The sequence below is a fragment of the Pseudopodoces humilis genome, chromosome 8, assembly GCF_049639895.1.
Source record: "Pseudopodoces humilis isolate 2021_Gansu_Grassland_sample_001 chromosome 8, ASM4963989v1, whole genome shotgun sequence".
NCBI lineage: Eukaryota > Metazoa > Chordata > Aves > Passeriformes > Paridae > Pseudopodoces > Pseudopodoces humilis.
Window position 1 is genome coordinate 15,899,645 of NC_142207.1, and position 21,844 is coordinate 15,921,488.

General features: G+C 50.5%; 1 protein-coding gene across 4 annotated transcripts in view; it reads left to right on the forward strand.

Annotated features, from left to right (window-relative positions):
* SLC4A3 (solute carrier family 4 member 3) overlaps window positions 1–21,844 on the forward strand; it is a 33,765-nt gene that overhangs the window by 4,520 nt on the left and 7,401 nt on the right. Inside the window, exons 2-16 of one of the 4 annotated variants that reach the window (XM_005519728.3) lie at window positions 391–531; window positions 1,736–1,892; window positions 5,395–5,732; window positions 6,154–6,296; window positions 6,854–7,065; window positions 12,709–12,860; window positions 13,490–13,670; window positions 14,217–14,352; window positions 14,454–14,628; window positions 15,043–15,139; window positions 17,265–17,449; window positions 18,994–19,207; window positions 19,506–19,727; window positions 20,057–20,205; window positions 21,567–21,761. In XM_005519728.3, coding sequence (XP_005519785.1) covers window positions 478–531; window positions 1,736–1,892; window positions 5,395–5,732; window positions 6,154–6,296; window positions 6,854–7,065; window positions 12,709–12,860; window positions 13,490–13,670; window positions 14,217–14,352; window positions 14,454–14,628; window positions 15,043–15,139; window positions 17,265–17,449; window positions 18,994–19,207; window positions 19,506–19,727; window positions 20,057–20,205; window positions 21,567–21,761 — 2,610 coding nt within the window. In that variant the 5' untranslated portion in view covers window positions 391–477. Of the gene's footprint in view, window positions 1–390; window positions 532–1,735; window positions 1,893–5,394; window positions 5,733–6,153; window positions 6,297–6,853; window positions 7,066–7,396; window positions 8,220–12,708; window positions 12,861–13,489; window positions 13,671–14,216; window positions 14,353–14,453; window positions 14,629–15,042; window positions 15,140–17,264; window positions 17,450–18,993; window positions 19,208–19,505; window positions 19,728–20,056; window positions 20,206–21,566; window positions 21,762–21,844 lie in introns of those variants that run through there. The other 3 variants (XM_088058519.1, XM_014249542.2, XM_014249541.2) reach the window with 3 other exon arrangements.

The window sequence follows — 21,844 nt, forward strand, 5'->3', positions numbered from 1 at the left end:
ACCCGATCTCTCCAACTTTTTCTTTCCCTGGTGGTCAGTCACACCCCCACTTTGCACAGTGTGCTGCTGGGGAGGTGGCTGAGCAGGAAGATTTTCTTTCTCTCGCCCAGCCCGTGCAGGAGCTATATATAGCTGCTGTCTCCGTTGACCCCTCTGACCTTTCAGGGAAGGACAGGATCCCATCTATCCCTGATCAGCTGGAGCTGGTGGCCAAAGCAGCGTGGGCTGGGCCGCTTGCCCCTGCACACTGCTGGGGACAGGCCTCTCCTAGTGATGCCAGGGAGGTTCTCCAAGGGCTGAAGAGGTGACCTCTGGATCAGGAGCCAGGGGCTTGAGGGCAGTGGCCAGCAGTCTCCCACGACATTCCCTTGTCCTGCCCTCTCTCCACAGGTTATGCCACTCTCCAGGTTTGCTGGGTGCCTGCCGGTGAAAGAGAAGGGTTGATATTTTGCCCAGGCCCTTAGGTCCTGAACCAAAATGGCAGCTGGAGAGTCCCCTCCCGTAGGAGATGTCTTCATCGACTTGCAGCAGGTGAGGTGGGAATCCAGGAGCAGTGGGGCCATCTCTTCCCCGGGACCGTGCTCCTGCCGGCTGAGAGTGGCACTGTTGTCCTGGCGGCATGCTGCAGCACCGGGACAGGTCTGCATGAAGCGTGCCCCGAGGCTGCCCACGAGCCCACATCCTCTCCACACAGACAGCAAACTGTGGCCCAGAAAAGGCCAGAGGTTGCTCTGCGAGGTCCCTGTGCCTTCACATGCCGTGGAGTAGGGTACGCAAGTGACAGGAGGAGCTGAGTAACTTGAAAATAGACTATCACCGTTTAGGCTGGGCTTGGGACACCCGTGCTAAGGTGAGAGGAGAGGCAGTCTCACCCACAGATACAAAACTGCTTCTAGGCCACGGAACAGGGATGCAAAGAGAGGGATCTCTCGGCTAAAGCTGCCTTGCTCCCTCTTTCTGCCTAGCAGATTTGTCACAGTTGGGCCTCCTCCTGTTTCCATGGAAACACGGGAGTCCACAACAGCTCCGCGCTGGCATTTCAGCTATATTGATGGAAAATTTTACCAGCTGCAGCTGCTCAGGAGAAAGAAAGAAAGAAAAAGAAAGAAAGGCCAGGGAACACCTGGTGATGCTCATCTCAGGGCACTTCCACCAGCAAAAGGCAGAGAAGTTCCCATTGCCTGAAACAGGAGGAAAGTGGGCAGAAAAGCCTGAAGAAGGTATCCAAGAGGAACGGGGAGTCCCTAGGCATGTGGAAGGGAGGTGGGAAGGCACAGGGTGGTCACTGACCCAAGGGCAGCTCACCAGAGCAGGGATGCTGTTTCCCAAGGGGAAATACAGAGGAGGTCTAAGAATGAGAGAGATGGCAGACTGGGAAAAGGGAAGACAAGAGGGCAGCAGTTAAATGTGAAGAGAAAAATTCCAGTCAAACAAAAGCTATGCATTTCCTCCTATGGGAAAAACAGGCACCAGCATATTCCCTTGATACCTGCCACTCAAGAGAGGTGTGGAGGACCGCTAAGGTGTCCCTTCAGAGTGTCCCTTGGGAGCTTGCTGGTCTGTTCTGGCACTTGATTTTGAGCAGAGCTGTGCCTCTATGTGAGAAATTATGCCCCAGGCCTGTTGTATGGAGCCTGCTGCTCCTCAGCAAGCTGGCACTGTTGGAAGGGCAGGAGGATCCAGAGGGCATTAGGGGTCTGCCGTGTTTGATTCTTACCTGGCGGTTTCTGTGCAGGGCAGAGATGACGCAGAGAAAGCCTCTCCTGGTGCCGAGGACGATGAGGACTTGGATAAGACTTTGTCAATCGAGAGATTTGGGGACCTGATAAGCAAGTCAGCATCAAGCAATCTGGAGAAGCAAAGTCGCAGCTACAGTGAGAGAGATTTTGAATGTATGTAGGTTTTGAAACATTGTACCCCCTTCCACCCTCACCACCAGCCCTCGCTCAGTCAGTCCCACGTGCTCTGCAGCCTTGTGCCAGGATTGCAGATTGTATTAGCCTGCTATTCACTTCCTTCCTCCAGAGCGTTCCCAAGGTGCTATGTACACACAGTTTAGCACCAGTGCCCACGGCCTGTTTCCAGTCTGTTCCTGTTTTCTCCGTTTCCATAGGCATAGCTACTGCACAGCCTACCCAGCAGCATAGCTCAGCCCGGGATGTTTGCTCACCTCCTAGATCAGTCTCTGAGGCCTCTGCAGCTACTTCCCCAAGTTGAAATTTCCAGTTTAAAACAATTTTTCTTCCATGTGGCTGCAGAGAAACATCCAAATATGACCAGAAGCCAGGCTGTCCCCCCCAGTCTGAAAGCAGATGGCTCCAGTCAGACATGCCTGTGTATTTCTAAATAGCACTCAAGAATCCATTTGGCTTATCTGATCAAAGAAAGGAACTGCAAAATAAAAATGGAGTGTGAATTTAAAGTGCTGTAGTTATCTCACCTGAATTCATCTGAGTAGCCTGTCTATTCCTTTAACTGCCCTTTGGTGATGAAGGCAACTGGTGTGCCCAAAGTCACTTTGGGTGTTAAATGAGAATGTACCTACACCAAGGTGGGTTTTGTTACTTTGTAGAAACAACAGTTAAAGGCAGGAAGAGGCCCCCATCCAGCAGCCTGTTTGTGTGGTAGACACAGCAATGGTTGGGAGATTTTCCCAGTCTGTGGCTCTCCACAGTCACATAGTGCTTCTTTTCCAGTTTGGCTTTGATGGGATACAACCTCAGGAACATTATGTCCCAAGTACATCACCAGGCTGTTTTCTGCTTGGCCACTCATTTCCAATGTCTGTTACAAAAGCTTGCTGGTAAAAGTCTATTACTGCAGTGCACCTCAGCTGCTGGTTTTTGCCTGTATCATTTCTCTACAGAGGCTCCATTCAAATAACACTTCCCATCTGGGCTCACACTCACTCATGCACATGGCTGCAAGGTGTCGATAGCTTTGCTGTGGGTTGATTCCCTGTCCTGTGCCCGTAGGACCCACCTGCTCAGAAGCTCTGCCTGTGTGCACAGGTGTGCGGGTTGGCTTGGAGGACATGGATGATCTGCTTGAGCATGCATGGCAGAAGCTTTCTGAAAGTTTGACTAGAGATTTGTACTGTTGGGGGTTGGGTTTTTTTTCCTTACTAATAGGAGAATCATTTTTCTTTTGCCAGAATCAAGCTTTTTTTCCTCTGAACTCCTGATGTATTTCTGTTGTCTAGGACTACATCAACCCTGTTTATCAAAAGTTTTATGCAGTTCGTATTCATAAAGCTGGAAGATCTGGTTAGGTCATTAGACTTTTAAAGATAACACAGAAGTGAATGCTCTCTGGGCTTAGAAATGTTTCCTGCTCTAGTCAAATACAGGAATTCCTAATATGTAGGCTCTTCCTTCTGGGCTCCCTATCCAAATTACTTTTTCATGTCTCTTGTATCAAGTTCACCAAGAAATGTAATCAAACATCTGGGACACTAGTTTGGCAGTAACTTTCCATACAGGCAGGCAGTGCAAGGAAGGGAGCAGGGAGGGAAGGCAGAGACTGGATGCACAGGAGGACAAAGAGGAAGAAGAGGGAGGTATGAATCCTTCTGTGTTTGGGAGAGGTGTGTTTTTCCCACCTCCAGACCACCTCTGTGCAGATGTCATTGGTTGACACGAGGAGGGCTGAGTGCAGGGGTAAAGAGAAGAGCAGTACTCCCCTCTTCTGTGCCAGATCACACACCATCATGCCTTCCCTGCAGCCCAAGGCTTCAGTTTCCTTCTGATCCAAAACATGTATGTTTCTGGCTTGGGTTGAAGTGAACAAGCCAGAAGGGAAAGATGGGCTGTGTCCTCACCAGCAGCTTTGTGCTGTTGAAGGAGCAACATGTGTATAGTTGGGGTCTTCCTTGCTTCTTACATTAGAAATTTGTGCCTGACCTATCTCTGGCATGCTATAGAAGTACAGCAGCAGGACAGGAGGGTCTTTTTGCCACATCTTGTGAGTGAAATAGGGTACACCAAAGAAAGAAACACCTTTGAGAAAAGAGTGTTTATAAAGAGCCTAAACTCCTTCCAATTTGCAGATGTCTGACCATTCTAAATCTCCTCTAATCTTGCCACAAGCTGCTGTTTCTAAACCAGGGGGATGTGTGAAATATCCCTGCTGTTCCCAAGGGGGGAAACAAGGGAGAAAAGACTTGAGAAACCAAAGGAAAGGAAACATGACAGCAGAACAATGAACCTGCCTGGCTCTCCCAGGGAGAAGGTTACAGCCTACACTGAAAATGTCCTTTGAAGGTAGTTTTCACTATAAACAGATTTTGATGCCATGTCACAGGAAAGCTGGGAAGGAACCAAATCAAAACAGGCTGGAAACAATTCCTCAGGAAGAGCTGCCGACCAACACCCCCTTGCCAAGTGGCTAGTGCCCCCTGATTTCAGCTGCTCTGAGTGCAGCCCTAGGACCTGTGCATCCTGCAGACTGTCCGTGGGAGGTTTTGTGCCTGCAGCTAGCCCTGGCAGCAGCAACTTCTCTTTCTATCACAGTGGGATGCTGAGCTTACCCTGTTCCCTGCCTGGTGCATTGCCTTTGTTTTGGAGTGCAGGCTCAGAAATGCCCTTAATTTCTTCTCATTCTGTAATTCCCATGACACCCAGGTCAAGCCTCTATGAATTTCTCTTTGTAGATTAGTATAAAGAAAAAGTTCTTCTGCCCTGTTTCTTTACCCTGGTTTTTAAAAGACAGCCTTCTAACTGAACCTGAATTTCAGAGGCTGGTAGACACGTGCCCTCAAAGTACCTGGGATGTGGACTTAGGTTGCATTTGCAATGTTGTTCCTGTGGCTGTGTAGGAGGAACTTTCTGTCAAAGCCTGGGAGATAAATAAGCTACATCTATTCAACTCGAAGAAGCATTATGCAGAAAAGAAATAACTATCATTTAGGATGGAAAAGACCTCTAAGATCGTCAAGTCCAAATGTAAACCTACACCAAATCTACCACTAAGCCATGGCCTCACCACTAAGTAATGTTCCTAGAAAGTTTGTAAAGGGCCCAAATCATGCTTGTTTGAGGATGCAAGAAACATTTCCCTTTGTTTAGGAAGGGGATGTTGCCTGTGGCAGGTCACTGCAGCTCTGCACAGCCATGCAAATGGTTTTTGGCAACACAGGGAGAGGAGTGCCGCCTTCCCCAGGGCAGTGGAGCTGTGTTGGGGTGGTTTGGCACTGCACAGGGGCTGTGTCCCAACCTACCCCAGGCTGGACACAGCCTGCTGCATCACTGAAGGAGCTTTGCTATGTCCCTGCGGGCTGGTGGCTCTCCTTGCCCTTCCTGGCCCTTGATCTTCAGACCATGCTGTTTCCTGGAGGGGCGCCTGGCAGGTTCCTCCCAGCCTCTTCCTGCCCCTGACTCTCTTTTTCTCTCTCAGTCCACCGCCAAACCTCGCACCACATCCATCATCCCCTTTCCACTCACCTCCCTTCTGCCCTCAAGTTCCAAAAGAGGCCACCCCGTGCCAGCAGAAGGAAAAAAAGGAGGAGGAAAAAGAAGAAAACCTCAATACCTCCCTCAGAGGTCACCCCCACCATCCAAGAAGAGGACGAGGAGGGAGGAGAAGAGGAGGAAGAAGAGGAAGAAGAAGAAGAAGAGGAAGAAGGAGAATCTGAGACAGAGGAGGTCCAGGAGAAAGAAATCTCTGCAGAGTCTGAGGCCAAAACTCGTGGGAAGGACACATCCCCTAAGCTGGAGTCCCCAAGCAAACCAAAGGCAAGGCCAGGACATGCCTATCTGGATGGGGCTTAGAGTCTGGGGGGAGGTGGTAGGAGGGTGCCAGCAAATGTGCTGCTCAGGGATAAGAAGTTGTAGCTGTGCAGTGTTGTGGGAAGAGTGTTTTTGTCCTTGCCTAGCAGAGATGGCCAGCAAAGGACAGTGACAGGTAAGTCATTGCTTGCTGTGGATGGAGGGGTGGGTGTGCATGAGGATTTTCAGGCTGTAAGACCTATAGGGGAAGATCAATGTATCTGCTCTTAAGGTTTATAGTATAGTGGAGGGCTCAATATGACCAGTCCCAGGGTATGGGGCATGTGGGGAAAGTCATTGTGGCCCATTCTGAGGAGGATCTGTGTGCCCAGGAGTGGGGTGAAGGCTGTCTGCCCAGCTCTTGCTGTCAGGACTGTTGTCTCTGCAGTTCACTGTTGGCAGCGATGAGGAGGAGTCCAGCAGCACTCTGGCTCCCGCGCAGTTCCACGTGGAGGAGGAGTGTGGCATCCTGTCCCCCATGCCTCGCTTTGCTGACCTGCTGCAGGACAAGGGCCCTGCCTCTCTCCACAGGTAGGTGAGCAGTGCCAAGCTGCCCACTGCTCTCCCCCGCTCAAGGTCACCGCACAGAGTCTGTCGCCAAGGACAGTGGCTGTGCTTAGCCTGAACTTGCCTGCTGGGTCAGAAGGGACGTGGGCCCCAGAGGGAGAGCATCTGGGAGCAAGAGGGCTGCTCTCTGGTGGGACAATGATTCCATGGACTCCTGCTACCTCCCTGGATCCATGTGATTCCCCACAGTGCAGGGTTAGAGGCATGCCTGGAATACCCTTCTTCTCAGCTAACTTGTGCTGTCTTGCTGAGCTGCAGGCTGGGAAGCCCCAGGAGGTGATCATGAGGCCATCAATTCAGGGGTAGGTCCCCAACACTGGGCACAAGCTGATCCCACTCTGTGGTAGGGAAGAGGAGGAGAACAAGGAGCAGCCTTCAAGTTTTGCAGGAGATGACTGCTGGCCCCGCTCCTTCTCAGGGACTTGCTGGTCAGGGCTGGGCCAGGGGACCCCAACCCCTGAGGGCCTCTGCCCATTCTTGTTTACCCAGCTTTCTACTGTCAGTCTGTTTGCTTCCTGCAGTCCCCCCGGGCCTCGAGAGCGTCTGTCACGCGGGTGGGAGAAGCGCAAGGCCTGGGGCCAGGTGGCGAGCGGACAAAGGGCTACCTATGACTTGAAGGAGAGGATGTGCATCGGCAGCATGACCACCCTGGAGAGTGCAGCGTACCAGCGCGTCCCCACAGATGAGGCCGAGGCCCAGATGCTGGCATCCGCTGACTTGGACGGCATGAAAAGTGAGGCTTTACAACACTACCTGCATTACCAGTGCGTGTGTCCCTTTGTCCCGTGCTTCTCTTGCTCTCCCCTAGCAGCCTCAGGCAGTCTTCAGCTTGCCACAGGACCTGGTCCTCACCTTCCTGTTCCCCAGATCCTTCTTTTCCAGCATTGTCTCGTCTCTGTCAGCTTTATGTTGTCCACAGCGCCGATTCCTCATGTTTTCAGCACCTCTACTCCCACCTATACCTGAGGATGCCTGCTCCTCCACCCACCCACCTGTCCTCTCCAGTTCAGAGTTCCTAGCTCTGAGACCCAGCTCTCTCCTCTCCTGACACACTTTCCCAGCGATCAGCCCTCTGTGTGACACATCGCCAGCTCTGGTATTGCAGAAAACCTGAGGTGAGGAGCCTCCCCTCTCCTCCGCTCTCGTGGCAGAGGCAGCTGCCCCCTCTGGAGCGCCTCAGAGGGGGACTGCCCCTGTGCGTGGCACGAGGACAGAGAGAAGAGACGTCATGGAAATGCACGCTCCGGGCCCGAGGACATGGAGAATTCAATAGGTTGCTCTGCAGGCTGGAGAGGGAGGGAGACACCAGAGGGGAGTGAGGGAGAGAAGCGGTGCTGCACACACAGCCTGGCTGGCCCCGGGCCACGGGTGTCGCGGCCCTGGGCATCCGGCACAAGACCCCACGGAAAAGCGAGGACCCTGCTCTGGAGGAGCTGGTGGGGCAGTCCCCCACGGAAGCATCTCTGGGTGGAGCCAGTCTTCCTGGAACCTCATCAGTCCTCGGGGCTGCTGCAGCCGGCACCTTCATGCCCTGTGAGCAGGGGAGCGAGGCACCGGGGCTGGCCCCGGGGCTGTGGTGAAGCCCCCCCAGGGGGGCAGCTTGCTTTCCACACATCAGCCTGGCTATCCTGGCTCCTCATCTGAAGGCGTGTCGCTCATGACACCTGACCCCTGACCTTCACAAGGACAAAATGACAACCCTTCAAGAGAGAGAGGAGCCAGCGAAGGAATCGGAAGGGGGCAGCAGCCCAGAGGTAGTGATAAGCACCTGTATTCGCAACTCACTCGGCTATGAGGACTTTGACGAATTTGCCTTCAATTTTGAAGACTATGATTTATGGGAGGCCATCAGAAACCATCTGGGCTACCCAGGCGGGGAGCCCACCTGTAAGTACCAGAGCAGTGACCCCATGGCTGCAGCTGTAGATCAGAGCCCCCAGCTACAGTGCATAACCCGCTCCCGTGTTTGTTGTCTGTACCCTCTCCGTGTTAGGTTGGTCTTCTGGTTTAGAGGAAGTACAGTCTGCCCCACTGTGTGTCTGGGGACACCGGAGGAGCTGCCTGATGCCTGTGTGTCTGTGTGAGTTCTTAGTACCCATCTGTGTTGTAGTGCTGAGATGCTTTCCTGTGTGTTTCTCGCTCGAGCAGCTCCAGAAGCAGCTGCATCTTGCTGTTTGTGCTTATCAGGATGTGGCCCATGCCGTGGGCAGAGAAAAAAGCAGCTGCTCTGAGGGGTATATATGGACAAAGACATTTCCCCTTCCATTTGTAGCACAAGGTGACAGTGTGCTGCTGTTCTGTTTGCTGGAATTAGAGTGGAGGTGCGGGTCTGACAGCAGAGGTGGGTATCAGGTTCTCAGCTCTGCACCATAGCCTAATTGCCCAGAGGAAAAAAAAATAACCTAGTCTTTGTTATCTGCATGCTTGAGCATGGCTGTGAAACTAGCAGGCTGGAGTGCCTGGAAGGGGGAAAAGAGGAAGGAAGGAAGCAAGAGTGCAAAAAGCAGGGAAGGAGAGAATAGAAATCCTGAGAGTCAAGAATGTCTTCCTGTTCTCTGCATCTGTTTCTATACCTTCACATCCCTTGCAGAGTGGTCTCTGAGCCATCTCAGAGACCATGCAGAAACCAGAGCCTCACTCCCATCTCTCACAGGGGTCCTTCCTTGGTGCATGAAGCTAAAAGGTGGCCCACTGTGGGAGTGATACTGTTCATATCCATGGCTCATGGGTGGATGTCCAAATGTCCTCATCTGGATCATGTGTTAATTTTTCAAGGGATTTTAGGAGTGCACATGGGAGGGTGATGTCCCACCCTCCCATGCCCACTAAACAGCTTTACACAGAAGAGTGGGAAAGCAGAGTGATTGTAACAGGAGCTCAGGATGTCTTGGTTCAGCTTCTGCTTCTGTCACAGACTGTTTGATCTTGGGCAAAAGACTTAATTTGCCCTGCCTCCGAATCCCAGCATCATGTTCTCTTTATCATCTGTTCCATCTTTACAAGTCTTCAGGGGAAAAAATGTCTGCCTCTGTGCATCTGCAGGGACCAGCAAGTGGGGATTATCTTCTGGCTGTTACAGTAACAACTCTGCTACTTGTTACTGTAAATTGATAGGGCATATAGTAGTAGCAAAGTTCAAAATAGAAACCTGGAGCAAATTGGTCCCATCAGCTGTCACGAGCTGAATGAACTGTAAATTAAAAGTGTGAAGAAATTGTTCCAGGTTCACCTTGGAAAACAAGGCTATTCTTGGGAAGGTAGAAAGGGCAGATCACTCTGCAAGGTGTGATAATGCATCACTTACAAAGTTGGGAAATTGGGCTTTCTAGTAGTTAACACATTAATTGATTGCTACAACTAATACAGCAGGTGCACTGTACAGACAACTCTTATTTCTGTATAATGAATCCACATTGTGGATTAATCCTGCAGAGAGCTATGGAAGAGTCAGACATGGCTGAGACACCAGAGTCTGTTTTGTGCAGAGCCAGTTCACTTTCAGCCAGTGCCACTTGCCCAGCTATTCACTCCATGGCAATGCTTCTTCCAGGACCAACTCGGATACAGGAGGAATCAATTGTTTTTGAACAGAATGGAGTCCTTCGTCTCCTTGCATTCTTTTAAGTGTTTGGAGTATGAGGAGTACTGGACCTGGACACATAGTTGGCAGCAGGGATGAACTATCCCTATGACATTAAACTCAGCATCAGCCGGGAGAGACTTGGGCTCTGTGCAGGACAGGGTAGTAGCTTTTTTCAGAAGCCAGCATAGGGCTGTGTCTTACAGTATGTTGATTAACATTTCATTTAGTCTGGTTTTAAATATTTCAAGAACCTGAGTTTTAAGTCTCTTTTTATGTATTTCAGGAGTCCAAGTTTTAAATCTCTTTTTTCTTGCTATAACTTAACCATTGGGCAGCATGCATTATCCCTGTGATGCCAGGATAGCAGGTAGCTCTCTAGTACTGATATAAGTACTCCGATGCCTCTTTCTGGTCTTCCCTTCTTGTGGATTGAGGGAAATGAAAGGAGGGGAGCAGGAACTGTGGTGTAAATTGGTGTAAATTGAAGGCAATTGCCTGCTAGCAAAGGCATTCATGGTACATTCTTGGTAGAGCAAGAGCAGTACTCCCTGGAGTGTCTGGCTTCAAGCAAGGACAGACCTGTGCCCTGAGCATATATCACCCTTTGGTCTCAGTCTAATATGTGTCCTGAATAAGGACCTCAGATTTAGGTGCTCTCTTGAGCTTGATTTTCATTGGGGAAACCACCAATCTGACAGGATACAGAAAGGGTCTCTGTAGAGCAGCTTGAAGCACTTCAGCTGAGTTCTGCATGGGACTCCCAAAGCTAGTGGTTCTCCTAAATTAAAATCAGGTGCCCACCCTGTTCCTATGAGTTGTATCCCCCAGGGGCATCTCAATAGCCACAAACAGTGCCGAGGAAGAGCAGTAAAGTAGATTTCTCCTTGGTCTGCTGTAGGTAGGGCTCTGGAGATGTGCCTTCACCAATGCTCTCTGACCCTCTCTGATTCCTGTCTCTGTCAGTGAGTATGGGAGTCACTGGAGGTGCTGTCAGGAAACGTGGTTCCTTGCTTTTTATCTGTCCTCCAGCTGTTTTCTGGCTAAGACTAGACACCTGTGGATGCTTTGTAGGGCTGTTGTTGAAGAGCACAGTGTAATAAGTTGTCATTGCTGTGAGAAGAGCTTGCTGTGCTCTGTTTTGCTGGGCAGAGTGTACTGTGGCCCTGGGACAAGGTGAGAAGGAGTCCCAGGGTGCATAGGAAAATCAGAAGCTGCAGGGATTGGAGCAAATGTGACAGATACCAGTATCATCTGCCTAGTGGACTGCTTGTTTTATGCATGAGTTCATACTGAGTGTGCTGAAGTGGCTACTGTGCGTGCAGGAACTGAGAAATCCATGTGAAACTCCACGGAAGCCCCACACGTGCCTGGCTCCCAGAAATGTTCGTGGTGGTTATTGGGCAGTTATTGGCTCCTATCGACATTGCAGTGCAGTAAGTGGAGCAGGGAGGAGTCCCACCATCAGTAGGACATGCATCAGCAGGGCAGCCAATGGGGGAAAATGCCCTGAGGCTCAGTATTGATTCATTTGATATTTAATTTTAGTGACCCAGATTTCCAAGGTGGAAGGCCATGGTATGCCTGGCCTGATGCTGGGTGTGTCTTTCCATGCCAGAGGTGTACAGATATTTTTCTGCAACACCAAAGAGACCGCTCAGACTTAAAACCCTGTGCTTTTTACTGTCTCTTATATCCTGAAAGCTGCAGGTCTTGAAGCTAAGTGCAGAAAGATATTTGCAGACAGAACATTCACCCCACCCAATGGAGACCTACCTGCCCTTGCTCTGCCAGGGAGAATACCTTGGCATTGCCTTACATTGTCTTAAAGCAAACCTCAATGGACCAAAGCTGAACAAAAGCCCTGACTCATTAATCTAGCTGGGTGAGCCTGCCTAACTAGAGATTTTCCACATTCCTATGGGTTGTCCATGCTGAGAAAGATACACTTGCTGTCTCTGAGCGGTGTCCAGGGAAATTCTCCCTGGCAGGCTCTTCCCCAGGCGCTGTTTCTCTGGCATTGCAGAAAGGCTGGCACGGTTGTGGCTGCATTTTGGTGAGCGCTGGCTAGCCAACTGCACAGTGATGGGTCTGTAGAGCAGCCTTAAGAGCCTCTCAGGAGGCTCTGTGAGGCTCTGCCTCAGCCAGCCAGTCTCTAAGGCAGACCTTTCCGAGGGCATTGCAGTGGCACTGCGGATCGTCTAGAAGCAGCAATAGCTCGACTTCACTGCCAGCCTCTGAGCCAGCCCCAGGCTGCAGTGTTATCCTACAGTCCCATCACACAATTAAATAAAACAGACATTGATATTTCCTTATGTCTCCCAGACCAGCAGCTAAATATCCTTCTCTTTCACTGCCCTTTATGCTTGCTGAGCGCCAGGCCTTCCCCTGATGCAAGAGGTGAGGTCCAGCCAGGTGCCTTTGCTGTGTGGGTGCAGAACTGTGCAGGCAAGGCTGCAGGTTGCTTTTTGTTGGGGGAATATGGGGAGGATTCCCATATCACTTGTTCAGGTACCATGAGTGAAAGCTTTTGTGATGAAGCCCCAAGTGTATGCACAGCCTAGGAGGAAACCTTCTTTGTGAAGAGATTAGCTCACAGACATCTGGAGATGAAAGTAGGCAAATGAGGCAGGAAGGATCTTCAAAGTTCTGGAGGATGATGGTGAATTCTCCAGCTGCCAGGGCTTTGGTAGCCTAAGTTAATGAGAGAAGAATGTGCTTGGATATATTTCCCTGACAGACAGTGTATATCCTCTAGACAAATTGGTTGCCTTTTTTCCTTTCCTGTGTCTTCAGGCCACCGCTTTGAAGATAACCCAGGTGTGAGGCGGCATCTGATGAAAAAACCGTCTCGGAGTCAGATCACCAGGACAAGCAAAAAATTAGCATCAACTCCATCTGTCAAGAAAAAGAAGAAGAAGAAGAAGTTGGATAGAAAGCCCCACGAGGTATCCATGTGCTGTCCTCCCACACTTGTTCAGAAGCTATAAATCAGGACTAGAAACATGCAATTTATAAAGTGATAAATGTGTTTCGATATAATTAATTCTTCACATGACCTTGAGGATGACATTTCATGCTATTATCCATTATCATGAGAGCTGAAAATACACTTTTTTCAATAAAAGGGGAGATTTCCCTTAAACCACAAAGCTTTGATCTTAGGATAGACATTAATCATCACAGAAATGGTGATGTTGTTGTGGAAGTTGGCAGAACAGTCACATCACTATCTCTGGTAAGTGTGGGAAATTTAGAGGGAAACCAAGAAGAACGGAAGAGGACAAAATTTCTGTAGTTTGGTAGAAAGGGATGCAGCATTGCATCATTCTCTCCTTTCTGCCCACACCACGTCACCTGGAGCTTTCTGGTGTCCCATGTGCTGATGGGAGCTCCTGCCATGCTGTCAGTGATATTTATCCTGGCTGCTTCTTGCAGTAAACCTCTGGTTAAACTATGGCAGGTTTGTTCCAGTAGCGCGTCAGAGCAGGCGGTACCTTGAGGAGGGAGCTGAACCTTTCTGTGTGCTCCTGGTAGAGCTGTATGCATCTCATGTCCTCGCTGTAATCCACACTAGGTGTTTGTGGAGCTGAATGAGCTGGTGGTGGATAAGAACCAGGAGATGCACTGGAGGGAGACAGCCCGCTGGATCAAGTTTGAGGAGGATGTGGAGGAGGATACAGCAAGGTGGGGGAAACCCCATGTGGCTTCACTGTCCTTCCGCAGTCTGTTGGAGCTCAGGAAGACTATTGCCCACGGTGAGTGAGGAAGAACAGACCAGGGTTTCTCTCCTGCTCTAGGACAAGTTTTGCTGGATAGCTTCTGTCGCTGCTAGGTCCCTCACTGGAGGCACGAGACAGTGTCTGTGTCCAGGCTTCACGTAGTGTCTGTGGAGACAGACATCCTGCAGCCTGTTTGGCAGGCTTTGCGTTAGCCAAAGGGTGCCTGTGTTGGTTCCATGCTCTGCTTCACTGGGCTCAGGCACATGGAAGCTGCAACACCCAGCTGTGCCTTGGCCAGCAGATCTTGGACCCATCTTTGGTGTGGAAAGGCAAGTTTGGTCAGAGTGGGAGACTGAAACGAAAGGAGATACCAGAACTACCACTGCATCTTGGAGCTTTTGGGTTCTCTTGGGACAAGGGTTTGCAGAAAGGACATGGGGCACTTGGACTCTGGCATTTCTCAGCTGAATCTGTCCCCCAACCAAAGCCTGGCTCCTGGTGGAGCAGCTGTGTCCCCAGAGTGTGAATGCGATGGGGAGTGTTGCACTCTAGGAGCAGGGCTCTTCCCCTCATTGCTGACAGGTGCCGTCCTCCTTGACTTGGAGCAGACCACTCTGCCTGGCATTGCTCACCTCATGGTGGAGACCATGATCATCTCTGACCAGATCAGGGCAGAAGATCGGGCCAACGTGCTGCGTGCCCTGCTGCTGAAGCACAGGTGGGTGGACATGGACACGGGCTCCCAGGGCCCGGGGGTTTTCTGTGAGCCCAGGTGACAAGGGAGACAGGTCCCCTCATGGCCACCACTCTCCTCCTCAGCCATCCCAATGATGAGAAAGAGGGCTTCTTCCCGAGGAACCACTCCAGCTCCAGCATGAACTCCATAGTGGGGAACCACCATCACAACCACACCACAGACACGTGCGTGCCCCTCATGGGGGAAGAACGCATTGAGATGGCTGACCCCAAGGCCAACGAGACCGAGTGCAAGGAGGTGAGGGTGACCTGGGGGCCTTACTGTGTCTTTTTCCACTCTCTGGGGACAGCTGTTGGCTGACAGCAGGCCATGGCACCCACCTCTGAGCCCCTTTGTGGGGAAACCTTGTCATGTGAGGACTGAACTCCCTGGATCACCTAGAGCACTGGAAATCAGGTCGATGCATTATGATTTTGGTACCCAGTTTTGGCTTTGCACTGTATTCAGATGTCTGCTTGAGCACGTAGTGGCAGCAGCAACCCTGGAATTTGCAGGGTGTCCTTTGCTGTGAGGGTGCCTTGCTGTGAAGCAGGCATTGGGTGTGCAGCCAAGGCAAGCCCAGCTGCAATTGTGCCAGTGGGGTGCAAGGCTGTGTAGGGAGACCAAAGCATGGGGACTTCACCCTTACTAATTTGTATTCTTTCCTGGCAGAAAAATCCACATCTTCATAACTCTGAGGGCCATCGTAAATACCTGAAGCTGATGGAGAAAATCCCTGAAGATGCAGAGGCCACAGTGGTCCTTGTGGGTAAGTGTCGCTGTATTAGGAACGGCGAGAAGAAAGACACAGACTCTCTAGGGAGTCGATCAGGAGAATTTCTCTCGGTTTATTGCTTCAGATCTTTTTTATAGACCGATACGTGAAAAGTACAGAAAAGAAACTCTTATTGGTTAATAAACTAACACATCACCATCATTGGTCAGTGGGGCACACTACCCCTCGACCTTCTCTTGCCAGAAAACAAGGAACAGACAAACAGCACCTGCAAGGCTGTTTTCTGTCTCTGAGGATTGTTTTAAATCTTCCCTATGATTTCTCAGGCCACTTTCTCAGGCAAGACTGAGAAAGCTATGCAGCCTGCTATTCCACAGACACTATGCTGCCTGCTTCAGAGTTAGCATCCATAGGTAAGAGGTGGCATGTAGAGTCCCACAGTGATTAGTGCAGATACTAGTGTGGCCCCAGCTGTCTGTGCCCTCACTCCTGAGGGATATTTGGTCAAATCATACATGTTCAGCTGGGCAGTGAGCCTGGTACACTCCCTCCTTCAGTGATGGTTCATGTTCTGTTTGTGTACAGCAAATATTTGGCCTGCCAGAGTAGTTCTTTTCCTAAATTAAAAAAGAGGTTGATAGACACTGCTGCTGGGAGCTGGGGCCCAGCTTAGTGGTGTAAGTCCTGCCAGGCTCACAGTATGTTTGGTTTTGCAACACAGAAGTAGGTTAGTGGTGCCTGAGGGGACTGATGGCCAAGCCATCACCCTGCCAGAGACCATTGCTGCTCTCTGTCTGGCCTCTTAACACCTTGCAAGCAGCTGGGCCCTGTCCCTGACCAGTGTTGGCTGCTGGCTGTGTGTTCCAGTGAGCTTTGAGGTGACAGAAGCAGGGCCTGGCTGGTGGCAAGATCTCATATATTGACTGTGGCACTACCAGGACTTATTTCTCTGTACAGGAGGGGTGTGAGCAGTCAGGCTTGAGCATCAGTGGGCTTGCTGCCTTCTGACTGCAAAAGTATTTCTTCTCGGCACTTTGCTGGCATTAACTTCTCAGCAAACCCTGCTATACTACAAGCAAAGTAAATGCTGTTGTCTACCCAGTAGATTAAAAGCTCAGGCAAAGAGGCTTGGCAGCCCAACCAAACTGATGCTTAATCATGACGAGGCCAAATCAGGTTCATAAATGCACTTTGAGTGAGTACTCAAATAACTAAACATTGGCTTGTTTCTGAGCTAAGGCTGTGTCTTGAGATTTGCTTTGACTCTCAGAAAGCCCAGATTTGCCAGCCTGACACAGAAGAAAGCTCTTTGTTGGACACAGATGGCAGAAAGATCAGTAATAATGCCAGAGAAATACCAGTACTCAATAAACATTTGTGTTCGGTACGTGAAGGAAGCGGCTGGTGTGCTGGAGGATGCAGGAGTACTTCCCAATCTGTTAGGAACCAAGGAGACTGCCAAGCACTGATGAAGTGCAGACATTGTAAAACAAAATGACTCTTTGTAAAATACCTATGAGTCTTTAAAGCAGTGACTTTCTTTTCCCTGAAAAAAAAAGAAAAAAGTTTAGGAATACAGGGAACATACAAGGTAACAGAAAAAGCTCATAGCATCAATGCTCAAGGAGGGGAACACAGTGAGCCAGTACCTATAGACTGTTTAACCTGACATCCTTCTCAGCCAGCATAGTGGCTGAGCTAATATGGGATTCAATTAATAAAGAACTAAAGAATATGAAAGTAATTATTGCCAAGCAGTAAGGTTTATGGGAAATAGGTCATGTCAAGCAAACCTGATTTCATTCTTTGATGAGATTAGAAATTTGTTTGGTAAGAGTAACATGTAAGAGGTTTCCTTCCGTAAGTGGGAAACAACCTTCCAATTTAATCTTAGCTCCTTATAAAGTAGAGCCCATCTGTAAGGGATTGAGAATGGGCTAGCTGGGAGGCTAAACAAAGTAGCACTGCTTGTGAATGATCAGTGAAGCACTTGGAGCAGTCCTCAGTTCAGAAGTTCAGTGCTGTGTCTGTGATCTGGAGAAAGTACATGACTGCAGGGCTTGTAGGAACCTCCAAAACCCCTGTGTCTGCTGTTAAAGGCAGCCCAGTACAGCTCACTCCAGTGATTAACTCTGCTCCAAACATTGCCCCCTGGTAGGTTGTGTGCAGTTTCTGGAGCAGCCAACCATGGCCTTCGTCCGACTAAATGAGGCTGTCTTCCTGGAATCTGTCTTGGAGGTCCCAATTCCTGTCAGATTCATCTTTGTGCTGCTGGGACCTAGCCAGGCCAACATGGACTACCACGAAATTGGCCGCTCAATCTCCACCCTCATGTCTGACAAGGTGAGCAGCTGATGAGCAGTGATGCTGTGAGGGAGCTTTGTTGGCTCCTTAGAAGACAGTCCTGAGATGAGAGCTGTGCAAAGGCTCAGGTGGGGACAGGCAGGTGTGAGCACCTGGGATTTTTAAGATCAGCCTGGCTTGGCCAAGGTAGAATGCTCCAGTGCAGAGGAAAGAGTAGGACAGACACTTACTTGGCTGGGACAGTGTGTGCTAGGCTTGGTGAAGAAAGAGACCATGTGTAGAAGCAGGAGAAAAGGACAACCTAGGGCTAGAGGAGTGATGTTCAACTGACATTTCACAGAGAGGTGGGGAGGCTGCATGATGCCTGTGACTGTGACACCTGGCCTGGACCAAACTGACAAAAAAATCCCAGGAATTCCTGGGGACTGTTTTTGGGTGTTTGGATGAAGATTTCTGTCTGAGTCCCATGGCTAGGGCATCCATGCATAGAAGCACATCCATGTAGGAGAGATGAGGAGGCGGGAAGGTTTTTCTGACGAGCAAGTGAACTGCTAGAAGTCCGCCCTCTGTCTAGATGGCAGTGAAATTGATTATCTTGGTAAGGAATTAAATGCAAAGGAAAACCAATCTGAGCATCTGGTGCATACATCCAGCACAAGAGGGTCAGAGGTTCACAGGTTCTTCTTGCTGGTGCCATGTAACTATAAGCAAGTAACAAACCTTCCTGTACTGACAGTATTGCACAACTTTCACTGAACTGGAGATTAAAAGGCTCAATCAGAAAAAGTACATTAGAAGCAGCAAGATTGAAAGATTCCTTCCCTGAAGTTGCGTGGGGCTCAGCTGAGAATGTTTATAGCCAGAAGAGGTGGGGTGCCTTTCCATCTTCAGGGCTGTGTTTGTGGGCTGACCTCATTCATTTGAGTGTCTGCTCCTCTTTCTGGAAGAGCAGAGCCAGCTGCTGCAGCCAGGGCTGGCCACAGCAAGGTTACACCGTCCTGGCGCCATGGAGAGAGTACAGTATCATTTACTTTGAAGCTGTGGCTCCAGGGAGTCTGTGTGCTGCAGGGATCTTAGCTGTCCCCTACCTCCTTTACAGGCTGTTCACTCATTCATCATCCTCCAACCTTTTCTCTGGAGGCATGTTCCAGAGGCAGTGCAGCACTTCCACCTGTTTGCCAGCACCTCCCTGCCTGGTCTCCTTAGTCCTTCCTTGCTCACCTGCTCTTGCTGTCAGAAATATCTTCCCTTTTCTGCCTAGTTTCCTTTGCATGGCTTCCTTCATGCTGTAGATGCCTATTTTCTCATTCTCTTTCTTCCATGCAGAGACTCCCAAGAGTCTCTTATGCTCCCTGCTCAGGTCATGGTTCTTGTGCTTTAGGGCTCTACCAGCTTCTCCCTCAAAACAGGAGGCGGGATTCAGGAGTGTGGCTCACAGAGTGGCAGTAGTGAGACAAGTAGTGGATGGAGGAGCAGAATGATACTCGAAAGGTCACAGCAAGCGTTGTCTTTCCAGGCTGTAGGTAGCTGGGTCTACTCTTAGTCTGAGCATTCTCCCTCTCTCTTTTTTCCTGCCCTTCCAGCACTTCCATGAGGCTGCATACATGGCAGATGATCGTCAAGACCTCCTCAATGCAATCAACGAGTTCTTGGACTGCAGCATTGTCATCCCCCCATCAGAGGTGGAGGGGAAAGACTTGCTCAAATCCATTGCCACCTTCCAGAAGTTGCTGCTGAAGAAGAGGAAGGAGAGGGAGCAGAAGTCCATGAAGGAGGGCACTGCTCAGGAAGCCAAAGGTCTCTCCATTCACATTTGGGCAAGTTTGTGCCTAGTGCCCTGTGTGTCCCAATGGGCCCTCCCAGAGCCCAGCAGAGGGGTGGGCAGGGCCTGGCTCCTGCAGTGGGGAGCGGGGCAAGGGGAGCAGGACAGTGACTGTGGGCAGTGACTGGTGGCTGGGGACAGCTGGAGGCAGTGGGATGTGCTGGCACAGGGGGCCCACCAGGCTAGTGCTGCTCTATGAGGTATTGGGGAGGGGGACAGCCCAAGGGCCCAGCCATGTTCATTGCTGAAGCCCTGCCCTCCATGCACCTCCAGAGCTGTGTGAAGTGAAAGCTGAGGAAGAAGAGGAGGAAGCTGAGGACGACCCTTTGAAGCGAACCGGGATCTTTTTTGGAGGTCTGGTTCGGGACATAAAGCGCAGGTACCCCAAATACCTCAGTGACATCAGAGACGCCTTGCACAGCCAGTGTCTCGCAGCCGTTCTCTTCATCTACTTTGCTGCTCTCTCTCCTGCCATCACCTTCGGGGGACTCCTAGGTAATGGGCCTGCTTTCTGGTCTGCTCTTTGCACTCTGGGACACTGGCTGTGTCTGTGTGATGCTGTTCTGGGGTGGGTTTTGGTGCTGTTCATTCTGGGAGAGTGAATGTAGTGCTGTGCCTCAGCTGGTGCCTTGTTCCCTCCCTGCCATTTGGCCTCTCCAGCCTCAGCTGCCTGGGCGCCCTCCCTGCTCCCTGCCTAACACAGAGCACCTCTGACTGATGGGATGAGCACCTGCCTTCTCTGTCTGGAGCTGTGCAGCCTGCCTGTCCGTGGTGATGGTGCCTATGTCTGGGCTATAACACTCATACATTGTTCTCTTTCCCAGGAGAGAAAACTGAGGGTCTCATGGGGGTCTCCGAGCTGATAATCTCCACCTCGGTTTTAGGGATCCTCTTCTCCCTGCTTGGAGCCCAGCCACTCCTGGTCATTGGCTTCTCAGGGCCTCTGCTGGTGTTTGAAGAAGCTTTTTACAAGGTACATGTGAGGCAGTGTCTGTGCTTGGCACCTGCTTGCTCTGTCCCTGCTGTGGAGAGGGCAGCTGGCATTTCTCAGCTCTACAAAGGGTCTTTGTTAGGGTGAACTCTGAGTACTTCCAGGCTGCTCTCAGCTCAGTCAGGGCTGCCCTTGGCTCTGCTGACCCATTGCAGGGCCCACTACAGGGACTTCTACCTCCTGTTGCTGTATCCAGTATCCCTCGAGGTGTGAGAGAGCACTCTTCTACGTGCTGACTGTGAGGAGAGCACCGTCCCCCAGCTCTGTGATGCAGCTCACTGGCATAATGAGCACTTGTAGCTGCATCCTGAAAGTTTCTTATTCTTGAAGACCATTTCACCACTTTTACCTGTGTCCAGGTTTCTTTTTATGGGAGCTCAATAACACTCAGTGTACCACCCATTTGGGACGTGCCACGTACATTACTCCCACCTCTAAGGATAAGCCCAAGGGTGTGTGCAGAGGTATCTGGCCAGCCAGGATGCATATGTTTCTTTCTCAAGTAGCATGACCTCTTTGCTCTTGAAAGCATCCCTGTGTCACTGTACCTTCAAGCAGTGGATCTAATTCTTCTCCTTTTCTCTGACTGCCAGCATGTCTCTGTCTTTGAAAAAGCATGGTTCTTCTACAGTTGGATTTTCACCTTGTCAAGAGTTTGGAGCTGGTGATGCTATTGCAGAGTGGGAATTTCTCTGCTCTCCTGTGACTGCACTTCTTACTGACCGCTTTTGCTTTGTCCAGTCACGGTGTACAGAGGAGTACCTCTGCCTGTGCTGGTACTGAGGAAGGCTGCAAAGGGGGGGGGTGTGATTTGTCCTGGAAATAGTTGCTCTGTGTGGATGAGCAGAGGCAATGGAGATGGTCTCCTCTGTGGTGGCAGCCTGGGGGCTTATCTCCACACACATACAACTGTCTGCATGCATGGTGCTGTCTGAGATCGTGGCCTTTATGCAGTGGGATGTAGCAGGATGCTCAGGCTCTCCTTTGTAGGGAGCAGGCCTGTGCTGTTGAGTGCATGGAGCAATGGAGAGCTGTGTTTAAGCAGCAGCACCTCCATAGGGGTGGGACAGGGTGTGTTATGCATGGGCTGGCTTCAGCAGAGCACGAAGGAGGTACTGTTACAAAGACTGCAGCAGTAAAGACCTACTTGGTGTGAGCTGTCAGGTGTTGATGCAAAGTCTGCAAATTTACGTGTTATTCTAGCCATGAATTCACAGATTCTGTGCTGGATGCCCAAGCAGATGTAGATGCTTTTTTCCAGGACAGTCTTTGATCTTATTGGGAAGTGGATGCAGGAGGCAGCCTGAGGAACCACGAGTAACTCCTTCCCCTTTCCATTTCAGTTCTGCCAGACACAAGGCATTGAGTATCTGACAGGCAGAGTGTGGATTGGTTTGTGGCTCATCGTCTTCATCTTCATTATCGTGGCAGCAGAAGGAAGCTTCTTGGTGCGCTACATCTCGCCCTTCACCCAGGAGATCTTTGCTTTCCTCATCTCCCTCATCTTTATCTATGAGACCTTCTACAAACTGTACAAGGTGAACCTTCCCTGGGGAGATGGGCTGCTGCATCTCTTAATCCCTCAGGAACCAGCTGCTTTAGCACACAGGAGGCGAGGGAA